This window comes from Pyxicephalus adspersus, chromosome 8, assembly GCF_032062135.1.
Source record: "Pyxicephalus adspersus chromosome 8, UCB_Pads_2.0, whole genome shotgun sequence".
Classification (NCBI taxonomy): Eukaryota; Metazoa; Chordata; class Amphibia; order Anura; family Pyxicephalidae; genus Pyxicephalus; species Pyxicephalus adspersus.
The window spans coordinates 58,637,205-58,653,413 of NC_092865.1; the positions used below are offsets into that span (position 1 = coordinate 58,637,205).

A 16,209-nucleotide genomic window follows, 5' to 3' on the forward strand; every position below is an offset into this window, starting at 1 on the left:
TAAAAAGAATTCACAGGAGCAGGGCTACAATGGTGTGATAATGATATAGAATTATAGTTTAGGGACTTGTTTATTCCATATAAATGTCCAAGAATCTTATACAAAGCACAAGGGGTTTACTCTCATTTTGTCACAAAGGATTAAAGAATTAGATTATTTTTAGACAAAGCTTCAAAGCAATCTCCAAAGGAATCCCCACAGTCTAAAGAAATTCAACTTGACATGTTCTAGTTATCAACTATAGGGAAGGAATGAATAAATTGCACACTAATTCAATATATAGGATGCATTAAACCTAACTGCAACTACCACTTATACATATACAGACAGAGAAGTATTCTTCTTGTGTAATCCCTTATTTCCATAACTTTTCATTTCAGCTGCCAATCATAATTTACATTTTCAGAGTTAACAAGACAAAGAGAGAGTATGATTTCTCTGTAGCCAATCAGCAATTATATTTCATGTTTTTTTCTAAACCAATTAAACCTAAATGTGATTGATTGATTTGAATCTTCCTATGTGGTACTAATTTGTAAAATACCTCCTAAAATACAATGTAATTTGGAGTAATAACAAATTCACATGCAAGTTACTAATCTAAAATTGCCAAGTGCAACAAGCAGAGCACAATAACCCCAAGCAATCATTCAGCAGCAACTTTCATGATCCTTGCTGGTAAAAGAAAAAAAATCAATTGGTTGCTATAAGTGATTGTATATTTTATATTCTTGCTTTTTCCATTTTTGTGTAATGATAATCCTAATAATAAAAATCCTGATTATTTGCAGGTTCATTCATTTGAATGAATCATGATATTCAAGTTTGCAAACACGGTCTTGCAATATTTAAAGTATTCTTTACCTATATGCTTTTTAAAATTACAGCATATAATTTTTTTGTATATTATATAAAATAACATACACAATAAAAATATATATGCCATACAAACACCTATAGAAATATATATAATTTAATACTTTAATAATACTATAATAATATTAATACTATAATAATTTAAAATACATTAACACTTTATATACAATGATAAAGAAAAGCCACGCAATGCAAAATAAATCTAATTCTAATATAAATCAAGTTAATATATATAAACAAGATAGTTTTAGTGGTATAATACAACTTACCGGAGCAAATATCACCATACACATTTACAAATGAATTTATATTCCAACTCTTTCCTCTGGAAATTAAGCAAAGGTTGTTGCATGCTAAAACGACCAAGGTTTCCAAAAGCTCGCTTGTAGAAAGATGAGCTTGTCTGTTCTTTGCATTAAGTACAGTAAATCAAGAGAAGCAGAGTGTAATTGATGCAGAGAAAGTGAGATATTAGACCAACCAGGAAAAAAAATCCTCAGTTTCCTCTTGGCAAGAATTGTCATAACATAGGAGATTACTATACAAAGCCCTTTGTAAGGCTGGGAGATCTGAGAGATACTTAAACTTGCTGCAGAAAACCTCTACAGCCTTTAGAAGCTTAGCTGTACTCCAGGTTCATAGCACAAAGCAAGTGATGAATTCTCTATGTATAGATTCACAAATGCTCCTGAAGAGGAGGAGACATTCACTGGGTGGCTTCAGCATCATGCTGTAAAGAAAGAACTTTTCTTCCAATGAACTTGATTGGATTTTCTAATTACAGTTTGTGAAATTTTTTAAAAAATGACATTCAATTATGATAATGTAGCAATCATTTTAATATGCTGAATTGCATCTCTTTGATATTAATCGTGGGATATGGGTGTTATCTCAAGCTTTAGCACTGCTGCAATGTTCTTCACCTTTAGCAGCCATCTTTCATTATTCCTTTCTTTAAACTGTGATGAGTTTTGAGATAAAGTCTTGGTGGAGTTGGTTATGGCTAATAAGTTGACCAGTAATTCGAAGAATAGAGGGAACATTGTAATTGTGCTAGAGTAATCAGTAAACTTGCATGGCTAAAAGCCAACTATGTAAGAGAAGCAAAGTTATGACACACTTAACTGTTGATGCCATGCAAAGCCAGAGCCGAGAGGTCAAAACTCAAATAAAGAGTCTAGGATCATGGTAAGGCAAGCAGGAGTTACATCAGTATCAAAGGTCTGCCCATAAACATAGGAGTGACATGCATGGCCAAACAAAATCTACAACAATTTCCATGATAAGCATGCACTCCTTACAGCAAAAAGTCTTTGTAGGAGAGGAAGGGTGATTGAAGTGACAACCACAGATGGAGCTATGAAAATCTCAGGAAACAAAAAATTATGTTACCGGAGCTCCAATGTACAGCACTCTTTTTGTTATTATAAAAATACTGTCACAAAGCCAAGATTTCTATAGTCATGATGTTGTCTTGAGGAAAGGACCCTGCACAGCCCCAAAAACATTGTTTTTTTCAATATGTTGTGACAGTGATCATTGTAGATGGAGAATGTAGACAATGGTGAAACCGAACAGGCAAGAGTTGTACTGATCATAAAAATGTTCAAGGACATTTGCCATCCTTCGTTTTGAATGCAAGTTTTCCTTCACAGTATTGATTCTCCAAATCCCTTCCAACTTGTCTTTCCAAGAGGGATGAGTACCCATCATTGGGGTCATAGTTTGGCTTATTCTCTCAAGGTATGATCTGGGTAGTTAGAACTCGTGCTCTCACTTGGCCATACACCATCTCCTGCATGTTTTAAAGCTTTAGAATATGTCTTTTGTTTCCCTTATCAATCATTAATGGGTCAGTTTATCCAAAATATGATGTTTTAATCATCATAAGGTGAAAACTTGGTGGGCTGACTTAGCTCTTGACTTCCTATATTTCTTATTCCCACAGCGATACTTCCTGCCATAATTCTAACCACTAGGGAGTTTTGGGTGATCCTGACCAACTTTTGTGTTATGGCTTCACTGTTATATTTTCCATAATATACCTAAAAAATATTCTGTAGTAAGATATCGATATATCAAGACTTATTTCTGTTTACATTGGTCTAAATGCCTGAAGAATATTGGTAAAGGTAATTTTCTCTACAGCACACAGTAAATCACACACAGTGATTACACCACGGAAATGAACCAACATAAAAGATATGCATTTCATACATGTATAGATGTGCTCTTTCTGTAAAAAGAAATAGGTCTATGCCAATGTATTATCAATGCCAGATATCAGATTTTAGAGATTAAATGTAAAAAATAATCCCAGAATGGCTTCTTTTATTAAGATCTGTAAAACTGAGAATTTACAGACAGATCTTTGATGAAAGACCACAGCCCTGCTGTTAGTTTTTCTCCCTTGGCTTATATAAATTTCTTTTTTATCGATGTGTAGTGGAAGATAGCTGACTTCCCTTTGAAGCTCAGCTAAGGTCCAGCTATCCATATTTTAAAGGAACCCTGCCATGGAATATGGAGACATCCATTAGTGACGCCTTAAGGAAAAGTTTGTTGCTTGGCTGTTATACTGATACCAGTATTAGTAGGATCTCCAATGAAAATGTGGAATTCTCACTTTTGTTCAGCTTCCATTTCCCATGTGCTTGTTACAGATCTATAACAAAGGCACATCCAAATAACTGATATTTTCAAAATGGAGGTCAAACAAACATCCTATCTTTGCATCAGAAGGCACCAGGTTAGTTCAAAATGTCACAATGGTGAAAACCATCTCACAATGGTGAAAACCTTTCATTACACCAGTGTGCTATATTGACAGCCTCTCTTGTTGGTGCTTCCATAAACAGTGCCAACCTGTGCCCTTTGGTATGTCCCAATTGCTATGAAAAACATAAGGTTGACCAGCGCTCCTTCTAAGCCAACCCAAGGCACTGCCCAACCCCAGGTGTTTCAAGTTTTTTCTTGCCTATCCTTGCCTGCTATTGGGAAGATTTCCTGTCCTGTTAAAACAATAAGAAATTAGATAAAAGTGCCTTGAACTGTTGTCAGCAAAACAAGCATCCCGAATGAATGACTCACAATCTATTCCTGTCCTGGTGATAACCTAAAACTTTGGGACTTTGCTCTCACTATTCTTTCCCTTGACAGTGAAATCATAGAGAGATTGTAGTGTTTCTTGAGGCACAGACAGCAAAAAAAAAACTTTTACCCAGCCAGAGGGTTCCGGGCTGAGAAGGCAGCCAGAGGGTTCTGGGCTGAGAAGGTAGCCAGAGGGTTCCAGGCTGAAGGGCAGCCAGAGGGTTCCAGGCTGAAAAGGCAGCCAGGGGATTCCAGGCTGAGAAGGCAGCCAGGGGATTCCAGGCTGAGAAGGCAGCCAGGGGGTTCCAGGCTTAGAAGGCAGCCAGGGGGTTCCAGGCTGAGAGGAATGCTGTTCTATGCTTTGAAGGGAGCCAGAATCTGTTTCAGACAGGAGAAGGAAGCCAGAGTGGGTCCCAGGCTGCCTGAGAGGGGACAGAGCTCCAGAAAAGCCAGCAGGCAAACAAGACTTGAACTGTGAGTGAAACAGTGTTGATATTGAGTGTTAGAGAGACAGGGCACCCAGTGAGGTAGCTAGATGCCCAGCCAGGCCACTGTTGTTTATTGTTTTTACTTTAAGGTGCTGGAGAGTGTGCTGTAGCACTGGGCTAAAGAAATAAAACTGCTGTTATTTTGGACTTTTGGAGTCTGCTGCCTATTATCTGTCCTGTAAGCATCCCATTACCATGAGCAGCCCCCGGTAATATACCAGAGAATAAATATATAGTTCTCAAATACAAACCTTGGTACCTACAGGAAAACTACATTACCTTGCGTGTAAACCTAGTGCACAAAATGCAACTATCACAGCTAACATTCGAAACCGTAATCAATGGAAATCCTAGCAAAATGAATGTGAATAAATATACCTATGGTTTGTTATTTTTAAAATTTTACTTTAAATGAGGAGAAAAATAAAATAATTTAACCTCACTCTCTTTATCTTTATTTTCCATTCTATTGTTTTGTTTGTGCGTCATTGTTGGCCACCAACAAATGGTGCTGTGTCGGGTAGAGTGTTACAGCTTGTCTTTGACAGCTCTGATCTTTCAAACCAGAGACAAAAACAGATCCAGGACATGCCACAAGATGTCACCCGAGTATAAACAAATTTTTTTTATCTAATGTTTTTTTAGGTACAAAAAAAAAATCATGGTCTATATTTAATTATATTCAGTATATTATCTTACTTTAGATGTCTTAATCCCTCTGATCTCCACACTTTATTTATTGCAGCTAGTGAAGCCTGAGGGAATTCAGTACTTCTGACCTGCATATTACATAACACACATTAGGCAATTAACAGAAAAATTGCCTTCTACAATAAAACCCACTTACCTGCCTGTTTGCAATCTTCTTTGTAAAGAACACTGAGCTGCACATGCAAAGTGTTCAGTGTGCGATGCCGGTTATACCAGTATACCTTTTGCTTTTTGGGATAAATAAAATCTCATGTACATGCACAGGAATTACACCATTCTAGCCTGGCTAATCAAGATGGCCAAATATCCAGAATCCAAAAAAGGACTGGGTGAAGGTTGTGACACCCATGATGTGGCAAGAACAGGTGAGTTTATTTAAAAAAAAATTTGATAGGGTAACTTGTAAGTTTATTGTATTGCAAATAGAACATCTTCCAATAAGGGTCATAGATATCCCCTTATAATTTTACAGATTTTTTATATGGGCATTCTACATAATGTTTCTGAATTCGTATATGGGGCATATTCTTTAATTTTTTTCAGATTTCTTATATGAGGGCATTCCCTATAATTTTGTATCAAAAGTCCTGTAGAAGGGAAGAATTCTGATGTAATGAGGTGCTCCTGATGTAAAGTGAGACTCCTGTTTTGAAGACGCTTGTCCTCAATGGTAGGGGCTGTGTTAAAAATTAGCATTGGGACCAAAGATTTGTAACTGGTAGAGTTGCATCAAATGGGGGCCCCACATGTAAACTGCACATCAGGGCCTGCAGGTCTATAGCTATGCTTCTGCCTTTACTGTTAAATAGGCTGGAGTTATAAAAAAAAAAGGCATCAATCAGCTTCCTAAGTGTGTAAATCACTGGACTGCCTGCGTAAAATAAAAGAATTCCCTTTGCATACATATGTATATATATATATATATAGTAGAATTTTTCTTTACCATGCTATCATTTGTCTGTTGGGGTTCATTTTCATCATACACTGTAAATATATTGGCATCATAAGTACTTCCAAAGGTCCAGTACGGTTTTACATTTCCCGTTCGTAGGTAAACAAGCAGTCAGTAGGAAACTAATTATCAGCATTTGTTTGCAACCTTTTGCTGGAGCTCAGAAAGCCTAATTACTGTCACCAGCATTTAAACTTGTGCAGAACTGGCCTCCAGAAAGTTGTTAGTAATAAGTGAATAATGCATTCTCCATCCTGCCTCCCACATGAAAATCATTATTTTACACAGTTATTGGCTTCTAAAGAAAGCATGTCAATCACAAGCACATTCCCCGCATGTACCCACCTGACAACCGATGAGGATTGCTCAGCCTGAGTTTAATATCATTTATTTTTGGGAAAAGTATAAACTTGGAAACTTTTCTGAACCTACAATCCCTATGCTAAAACAGGGAAGAATTTAGACCTTGTACCCTAAGTCAATTAACTTGTGTCTTCTTTCTAACCCAGGGGCCTAGGCAGGCTTTAGTATTGCAAATAACTGGATCGGATGTCAAAGCCGCACATAAACTGACTGTTACTGTTAAAGCTGAACCTCAGGAAGATATTGGAAAAACACCCAAGGCTAGGTTCCCCAGCTAAGAAAGGGAGAAAGAGAAAGAAACAGCAGAAGAAGCCATTTTTTGTGATGAGAAGTATGCTGATAAGAAAAGAAAGCAGAGTGACAGAATAATAATCTCTTAGTGTGCTGCTTCTTCTTTTAGAGCCCTTTTAGACTTACAGTAGAAAACCATATGATGTTCTGAAAACCACATTATGGTAACCATATATGCAGCTGCAAAAAATTCTCCCCACCTTTTCCCATACGTGTTGTGACAGAATGCCGTGGCCATACCTGTAGGTCTGTAGCTACACCTCTGCCATAATCATGTGCAATGGGTCTGGAATGGCTCTTACCATCCAGCCACAGGCTAGGGTGGATCAAGGACAACTTGTGCTAATAGGAGGTGAGTAAAAATGATCTTAAAGCTATCTTTCGCCAAAAAAAAAAAAAAAAAAAAGGATACAGTCCTGTGATCACCGTAGCTCGTTAAAAGGGAGGCTCCAGGGGACCAGTCACCCAACTGGATAAAAGCCTACAGGAGCAAGGGATAAAGTAAAAGTCCTTTGCACTAAAACCCTAGGCAAAAGCCCCACTGTGAGGGCTAGTTTTATAATTTACCTGGAGTCAGGCATCAAGGGTTATGTAATCATTTAAAATAATGAAATGCATTTTTAAATTTAACTAGTATATTTGTATTTTACTTGGTTTAAGTTTTCTATATTACTGTATACAGCACCCAGACTACAAGATGGAGTGGTAGCACTAAGAGATTCAATTGTGCTGCATGTATATAGGCTGCCGGGTACTGGAGGCTGGAAATGAAGTTGCAATGTAGGTTTATTGCTTTACTCTAGAAGTCCAACGCCACTGCCTTTCAAATAGACGGCATTGTTGCCACCTGCTGTACCTGCCCCTTGTTTGGCCACTGTTTGGCCAAACCGTGTTTGGCCAGGGTTAAATTTCTCAGCTGAAGGAGAATGTATAGCAGGCTGCTGACAATGTTACTGCTAATTGAGAGGCTGCGGCACAGCATTGCCAGCCTGCAATAGAATATGATTTGTTGCTGTCAGGATCTGCAGAAAGGAAATTTTGTAAAAGATTTCAAAACAAAATGAAAAGAAAATAGGACATAGCAAGGCATGATGTCAGACATACCGATGTTAACATATAATGTAAAATGTCCATTTATGGATGGAATGGCTAAATCTAAGTAGAGAACATCCTAATTGTAGGAGCATTATATTAAGGCTGTTAGCTCAGATTTTCAGAATCTGTATTGTTGTTTATTTAATATAATGTCTTCAGTCCTCAAAAAGTCAAGAATCATCAACTTAATGATCGCCAAGCCAACTTCCATACTAAAAATACCCCAGAAGCCACTAGGAGCACTAACAACTGCCGTCTGTCAATCCAAATCAAAAGATGCCATTGTCTTCCTCTCCTCTGGCCTTTTATGCAAGAAAATTATTTGCTGTGATTAGCTACCACTAGTATAGAGAAGAGATTTCTACATATTGCCATTTACTTGGCAGCCCTCTGAGTCTTCGCCATTGGCTTTTAGGTCATAAGACGAACTTATGCTGACACAGAATATCCAACAATCAGAAAGCGGACACAGCACTTTCCATATTATTGCAGAAATTAGGTTTCATTACTATAGAAATGTTTAATTACTTTATACTATGAAACGCTTTTTCCCTTGTCTTCTAGTTTTATGGAAAAAAATCTAAATCTGCCATGTGTCACATATCAGTCTGTTTTGCTAGAACATTGCTTCATAGGAAAGGCTTGTAACATTTGGGAGCTCTTAAAATGAAAAAGAATTAGTAATAGTAATTGAATTCAAGTCTGTTCTGATCTAGAGAGATTAAAAAAAATTGGGCTGGTCCCATGAAGTTCTCCCTTATGCTGCAGAGGTGACGCCTGGTGACTGGAGGAGAGGGTTGTCATAAGGCTTTGATGTGTCACATAACCAGCTTCCCTTTTCCTGGCTATTTATTTAATTCATACATTGGCTGTTCATGGTTACTCCACAAGTGCATGTAATCTTGTATACCACAAACGTTCAAGGTGCCTATGGTGGTCTAAGCCTATAATCACTGCTGGTCAATATAAATCATATCCAGTGTACTGTATTTTGCATTTCCTTTGAAAAAAAAACTAAGCATCATTTTTGTATTATTTTATCCTTTCTAAATTTAGCTTTAATGTTAATGTTAATGTTCTCTATGTAGATGTCCCGGGTAATTCAGGACAACTTTTTCAGTTTAGAGAAACAGAACAGTCACGATACAGATTGAAAAGTAGAAGTCCAAACTTGGAAAATTTACCATAAGATGCAGGTAAAAACCTTTAATGTAAATGTTTCTTCTGTGCTCCCCTCCACAGATGAAATATTATTTCTGGGGTAGATTTGCAAATAGTTTAGCAAATTCTGCTCAAAGTTGTTGCTGCAAACCTCATTGAAGCTTTTGAGGGGCAAACCATGGCTGCAACGAGCTCATGCTTTTGTGGAAGCGTGGCTGGGTTATCCATTCCTTCGAATGATTGGCTTTTATGACTCAACTGACTATGGTTAGTGAAGGTCTGACTTCAATCCTTCATTTGGCACTGCATAGTACAACAATAGAAAGCCTTGGGTGGCAGGTTGCTGCTCCAGGACTTGAGTGCAAAAAAACGTAGCAGTGACAGAGGACCAGGAGCAAAAACAGAATTTTGACCAGGCTAGGGAGTCCAGAGAGCATGGGTTTAACTACAGATGAACAGTCAGCAAGAGGTCAAACACAAGAAAGTGATTGGGAGATAAAGCTCAGGTAAACACAGGTGATGGTCAGCTAGACATGGTGTCCAAGGGGCCAAATTCAAGACAGTGGTCAGAAGCTTGAATTGACAGAGGAAACAGTCAGCCAGATGAGGTGTTAAAGGGGCAAGACAATGATCAGGGGACCAAGCTGTGATGGAGAGAGCTCTTCTAGACTTCTGTGATAATATAAGTGACCTTCTAGGAAGATTTCCCTGGTCAGGAGACCAAGCTGTGATGGAGAGAGCTTGGGTGATGTTTAGACAGGCATGGTGTTCAAGGGCCAAGAGTGGTCAAGCAAAGGTCAGGACAGGCTATGAATAACCAGGGTCGGGCAGAAGGTGGTTAGCAACAGAAAACTACAGGAACACATTTTACACGACTAACTGGTATAATGAAAACAGGCTTTGAATCCTGCTTATATTTAAAGCCAGCCAAAGCAATCAAGGGTCAGATAGGGACAAGTCAAGAAAAGTTAGGGCAGATTTTATTGGTCTGGGGAAGCAGATCCCCTAGACCGGCGGTCACAAAATTTTGGTGGTTCGTGGCTCTGGCCGGTGCGCCTCTGATCGGGGTCAGGGGAAGGATGCAACCATGTTCCCTGTACGGATCGCAGGCTCAGGGGAGTGGGCCGGTTGTGTTTCTGGAGTTGGCAGGTTCTGGAATCATGACGTCACTATGGAGGAAATTTCTTCCCTTTTGAGTGACACTCGGCTCTCCGCGCATGCACAGTCCGGAGCCGGTAAATTTAGTGATTCTGAAAAAGTAGAATAAAGGTACCTCCTCTTCTAGACTTCTGTCATAATATAATAGTCCTTCTAGGAAGATTTCCCCGCCTATTTCTGTACTGGTGGCCACTGAAAATGTTGGTTTTTGATAATACCCATCAAAACAAATAAAGAAAGAATCTCCTTCAGGCATGTAGACAGCAACAGAAACTTGACAGAGCTACTTATCCCTCACCACTTATTTCAAAATGACCCACAATAATAAGATACAGTTTACTAATGACCTACTAATGACTTCCTCACTCATAACCTCATCACACGCACGGATACAAGACTTCTCTAGAGCTGCCCCAACTCTCTGGAATGGTCTTTGGTCCTTGTCCTGTTCAGCTTGCTCCTACTTTCTGCTCATGTAAAAGAGCCCATTTTTTCAAACTTACCTACCCATCTTCTTCTGTCTTTTGAAACCATCACTACTTCCCACCACTACATATCGCCCCTCCTATTGTGTGTAAATTCCCCCACCTACTAGATTGTAAGCTCTTCGGGGCAGGGTCCTCTCCTCCTGTATCACTGTCTGTATTTGTCTGTCATTTGCAACCCCTATTTAATGTACAGCGCTGCGTAATATGTTGGTGCTATATAAATCCTGTTTAATAATAATAATCATATTAATAATACTACTAATAATAATAATAATCCTAATAATAATAATACTAATAATAAGAATAATAATCCTAATAATATTAATCCTAATAATAATAATCCTAAAAATAATAATACTAATATTATTAATAATAATAATAATAATAATAATAATACAGTTTAGGGAGAAATTGATTGAATCTCTCAATTTCATTGAAGGCTCAAAACATGATTTTTTACCTCCCAACCATCCTTGATTCAGAGCGACTGTCCATCTTTCAGATCAAAGTCCTTCTTTCTCCCTTTCCTACTTGTTGCTTTCTGGGTACATATATACACCTCTAATTATAATATTTAACCATAAAAAAAGTTAAACCTTCATCTAGACACTAAAATATTCAATTAGTTTTTTGAAAAGAAGTAGTTAGTAGCTGTGAAAAACGCACTTATTGGTTTAACCATTTTTTCCGTATTCCTTTACTACATTGAGCTAAAATGTGTCCCTCTTCCATCTCTCTAAAAGTTGGAAGCTATATTTTTTACTATCATTAAAATTTTAAAAGTTGTCCTCACAATCCCTCAAACCAGCTGGTGACTTTCTGCATAACTGGGACCTCAGGATGGATGTATCCTGCTGCTACTAATCAAGGGGTTAAAGAGCACAACCAAAATTTTGCAGCAGCTATAGCTTGTGACATAATAACAATATTTAGATGGCTGAGTTCATTTGCTTATGCTGATGACATTTTTGTATTACAGAAAAGAGTGGACTTCTGCAACATAGTGATTTTGTCTCTCCTTTTGTTACGAAAGCCCTCGCATTGTTCTATATCCTCACTATAATTTTCTCAGACAGACCATTCTTCTGCTTTATAACACTATTACCATGTCATTCACAAGCTATTCCCAACGACATAATCACTGTAATTACTGCTGACATCTAATTAACATTCAGCTTCCTTCCTGCAGCAACTTCAGCTGAAGAAACCTCCAGTATTAGCTATAAAGCTAATGCACCGTGCTGCTCGTTTTCACAGTGACAGTGTTACGGGTGAACTTTTCTCGCCTGAATTTTGGTGTTATTTAAGGGGAAATTATCTTGTATGTTGTACATATTACAATGTATCTAAAGCCAAGCATTAAAGGAGAAGCATTAGAATGACCTTCAGGTTTTTGTTGATAAAGAAAAGGGCGCTGGATGTCTTAAAACAGTAGGTGCTCTCAGTCAGGTCTTAAAGTCAAACTAAACTAAAAAAAATAAAAAAATCACTTACCTTTATTCCTGCAGATCCCTTGATTTCGCTGGACATTTACTTGATCAGGTCCCCCGCCATCCTGGTATTCTTCCGCAGTGGGCAATGCCACCTTCAATTTTTATTTTCGTCCTTCTTCTGGCTATTTCATCTGATCTCGCACTGTGCAGGTGCGGGATCGGGTGACTTAGCCTAGTAAAAGTGGAAAAAAAGAGAGCCGATCTCACTGCGCATGCATTAGTTCTTCAGTGTAGGAAAATGCTCCTTCTGTACATGCCCAATCTTGCCAGGAACATCCCGGGAATGCCTAACACAGGTATCCCGGGAGGCTCTACACACGCATTCTGTCTTGATCGCGGCGGCAATCGGAATTCTGATTGGATGTACTTGATCATTTTGCACACATATGCAACTTATGTACTTTTAATGTGTTATTTACCAACATGTCAGATTTACTTATAACAGAGCCTAAAATAATTACTTTCAGATTCTTTTGCATTATCGGGTCAGGAATTGGGTCAAAATTAAAACCTGAATAAGCAATTGGGCAGCTTTCTTTGAAGTGTCAGTTGAAGGTTTGTTCAATTAGAACCAGATGTGCAAGAACCAAATCAGAATATATGAATTTAAAAATTGTGTTTTTTATGTTTTATTATGTTTTTACCTCTCCCCATACATTCCCCGATATGACAAATATTGAGGTTCTTGGCTTGACGGTGGCACCATATCAACTGGCTAACAAAGATAGAGACCAGCACACCAAAGTCCAGTTTTACTTGGATAGTCTATGGGGGTTCCTTTTTACAACACTAGCAAACTTGGTATTTAGTTTCCTTTGAATGCTAGCCTGCTTTTTTGTTCTTTTTTGTTGCTTTTTTGAAATTGGAAAGGAAGCTACCTCCTGTATTAGCTATTTATTGCTGTCTATGTCTCCAATAAACATTTCCACTAACTTTCTTCTGAAGTGACTGTTGTTACCAGTGCAGGGTGTAAGATATATTCTCCCCAATGGGTTTTGCTGATGCAAAAAAGGGAAAACATTGATTGGAGATTTACTTTAATTTTCTCTTTGGCCTGAACCTTTCAGCTGATGTTAAAAAAATACAGATGACAGATTCCCATTGAACTTTCAGTGTATTGATAAAAAATAAATCTGCTTTGCATTTTGAAGTGATTCCTAAGGCATCTCATTAAACATGATTATAATATCAGCAAAGGATTTTTATATTAAAGCACATAGGGGCTTCTTCTCTTGGCCTACGGTACTCTTTATTAAAAATGCAATAAATGATGCATATGAAGATAAATTATCCTGCACAACCATATCTTTCAGCTGTGCCATTCAGACCTCAACAGTGGGGGCTGGGAACAAAACATTTACGGACCCCCAACTTACTGCAAAATACTCCACTAGAAAATATTATTATTATTATTACTATTATTAGTAATATTATTAATTATAATATTATTATTATTATTATTATTATTATTATTATTATTATTAAGTATTTGATATCATATCTATTCTAAACCTAAAATTCAATAACTGATTATGGAAACAATTTAGCCAACATGTTAATTGAAGTTTTGCTTGTAAATGCTTCAAAATACTTTATTCTCTCAATGAAAATGCTTCGGCTTCACACATTTTTGTTTTGCAGAGAACAGGAAGGGAAATCTGACCAAGTCTATTACATTGGTATGGGAATTTCTACAAGTCAGTCATATTGAGAAACACCGAAGAAAAAAGTCACACTAATATTTCTTTGGACTGCCTTTAGCTTTGATTATGGCATGGATTCACAGTGGTATCATTTTGATCAGCTTATGCAATGTCCCAACATATATTTTCATTGAGTGTTGCATTAATATTTGACTAAGATCTTGTATTGATAATACCAAAGTATAAAGTATTCTTCAGCACTTCCTAAAGATTCTCCATGGGGTTAAAGTCTGGACTCCAGTGACCATTCCATGTGTGAGAATGGTGTCCCTGCATTGCATGGTCATCTTGGAATACATTCCTGCCATCAGGGAAGTAAAAAAACATTGATGGAAAAATCTGATTATTCAGTATATTCAGGTAGAAGGCTGACCTCATGTTTTGGACTCATAACATTGATGAACCTCGACCTGCTCAACCCCAATCCATTTGTTTAGTTAAATCCAGGTGGTAAACTTATTATCGCTTTTGTTGGGATTTGGCACAGGTAAAAAAATAGGGAACCCTTTTTCTATTTTTATAATGAGGTCTGTGGTAAGACCCGGGACATCTTTAAAAAAATCTTCAATGCCTTTCTGTCCTGATGATTTTACTCTGCCCTCATATGTGATCCTGGTGTCACAAGAACTAGGGTGCAATTTTCCCCATCTGAGTAAAGGACAATAAAACAATAATAACAAATATTCTAACTCTTTCCCAGTCAATCCAAAACTATAAAAAGAAAAGTTTCCTCTGGAGTTGGAATTTATTGTTTATATCAAACAACAGCAAAATGATAAACCAGGTTAGATTCTCTTAAAAGGCCACTTGCCCTCCAGCTTTGCCCTTTGCAGTAGGAGATAAATTATTTTACAGGAAGACGTGTACTTTTCTCACAATTCAATGTACATGCAGTTAACAGAGTGGTAACAATGTGTCAGCTTTGTCTTGGATGGGTATTGAACTATAATGCTGCTTAAAATGATTGCTGACACTAAATGACATCTTGGTTGCACTCTTTCTGCACGGCTTGTTAAGGTTTATGCTGGGAGGAGATAGGTCAAGGTTTTCGCAGTGGAAGTAAGAAAGTTGATCAGATCAAGATGGATTTGTGAACTGCCTGACATTCTATCAGTCTGTAGCTGTCCAGAGAATTCCAACCAGAAATGAGAACTTTTTACACATTATTTTTATGTGCTTTTGCTTTCGGATTAGAAGGAAGACATTTAAGGAAACATTGATTCTGGACCATGATGAGCACTCGGATTTTAAAATTTATATTATCAGCTCATTAATAAATAGCACAGAGTTTGTATTGAGTTTAAAGTTTAAAATGAATGAACTATGAACAATAGCTAAGATATCTCGCTGGGGCTTCGTCCCCAATTGAAATACCACCCATAATTGGGACACACATTGTTTATAAATTTGATGAACGTTGCTTTTGCATTCACTCTATAGCATGCTATGGTTATCTGTAACCACTGGATCAGCCTTTCTCACTTTCTTTACCTCAGAAGAACCCATCAAATTATTCTCAAAACTAATTACTTGTTGGATTACTTGTTGCTATATTAGACTAAAATTTCATATCATATCACCTTGCCCTAATTTATTCTTAAAATCTAATCTAATCTCAACCCTTGAAATCCCTCACTCTTTGATTTTGTTGCTAACAACATGGTCAATGTCTATTAGTATTTTTACCTACCTTTGGAGCTCTAGGCACCCACTATGGTTATTGATATACTATGTGTGTTGATTTCCTAGTTGCTAAGCCTGTTTGAATACTCAGGAATTAATCAATCAATTAATCAATCAATCAATCTCTGTATTATCATATAGTTGTTCATGGATCTTAACATGTATATGTAATTTGCTTGATTTGTTAGTCTGTATGTGTCTCAAGCTCCCCTAAGGAAGCCGTTATGGCGAAACGCGTGAAGTTATAAGAGACTTAATGACTTCACCTTTAACCCCCCTTAGCGTTAATCCCGAGTGTGACTTGGGGTAGATTTTACCTGCAAATAGCGGTAATCCCGCGTCAATCTCAGGGTAGCTTTAACCTAAAAAAAAAACACCTTGCTCCGTTGTCATCCTGCTGGTCCCTGCAGGTCCTGGGGACACGTCTGTCTTCTTCGATCTTCAGCCGTGCAATGCAGAGACGATCTCATTATAATTATATCATTATCATTATACGATCTAATTATATTATATATATATTATACATGCTACTGTACACTTACATTACATGTTAAACTATTTTTTTTTAACAGATTTTTGTGTTTTTTATTTAAACATTTATTACGGTGAGTTATGCCTAAGACTTAAAGTCTACAATGTAAAGTAAATTTCCATGCA

At 37.4% G+C, this 16,209-nt stretch overlaps 1 protein-coding gene across 2 annotated transcripts in view; it reads right to left on the bottom strand.

Annotated features, from left to right (window-relative positions):
- Nucleotides 1-16,209, bottom strand: part of SYNPR (synaptoporin) — a 109,748-nt gene that overhangs the window by 43,765 nt on the left and 49,774 nt on the right. Inside the window, exon 1 of one of the 2 annotated variants that reach the window (XM_072420820.1) lies at nt 1,146-1,529. The exons of the other annotated variant lie outside the window; for it this stretch is intronic. Coding sequence (XP_072276921.1) covers nt 1,146-1,169 — 24 coding nt within the window. The 5' untranslated portion in view covers nt 1,170-1,529. Of the gene's footprint in view, nt 1-1,145; nt 1,530-16,209 lie in introns of those variants that run through there. 2 annotated transcript variants of the gene reach the window in all.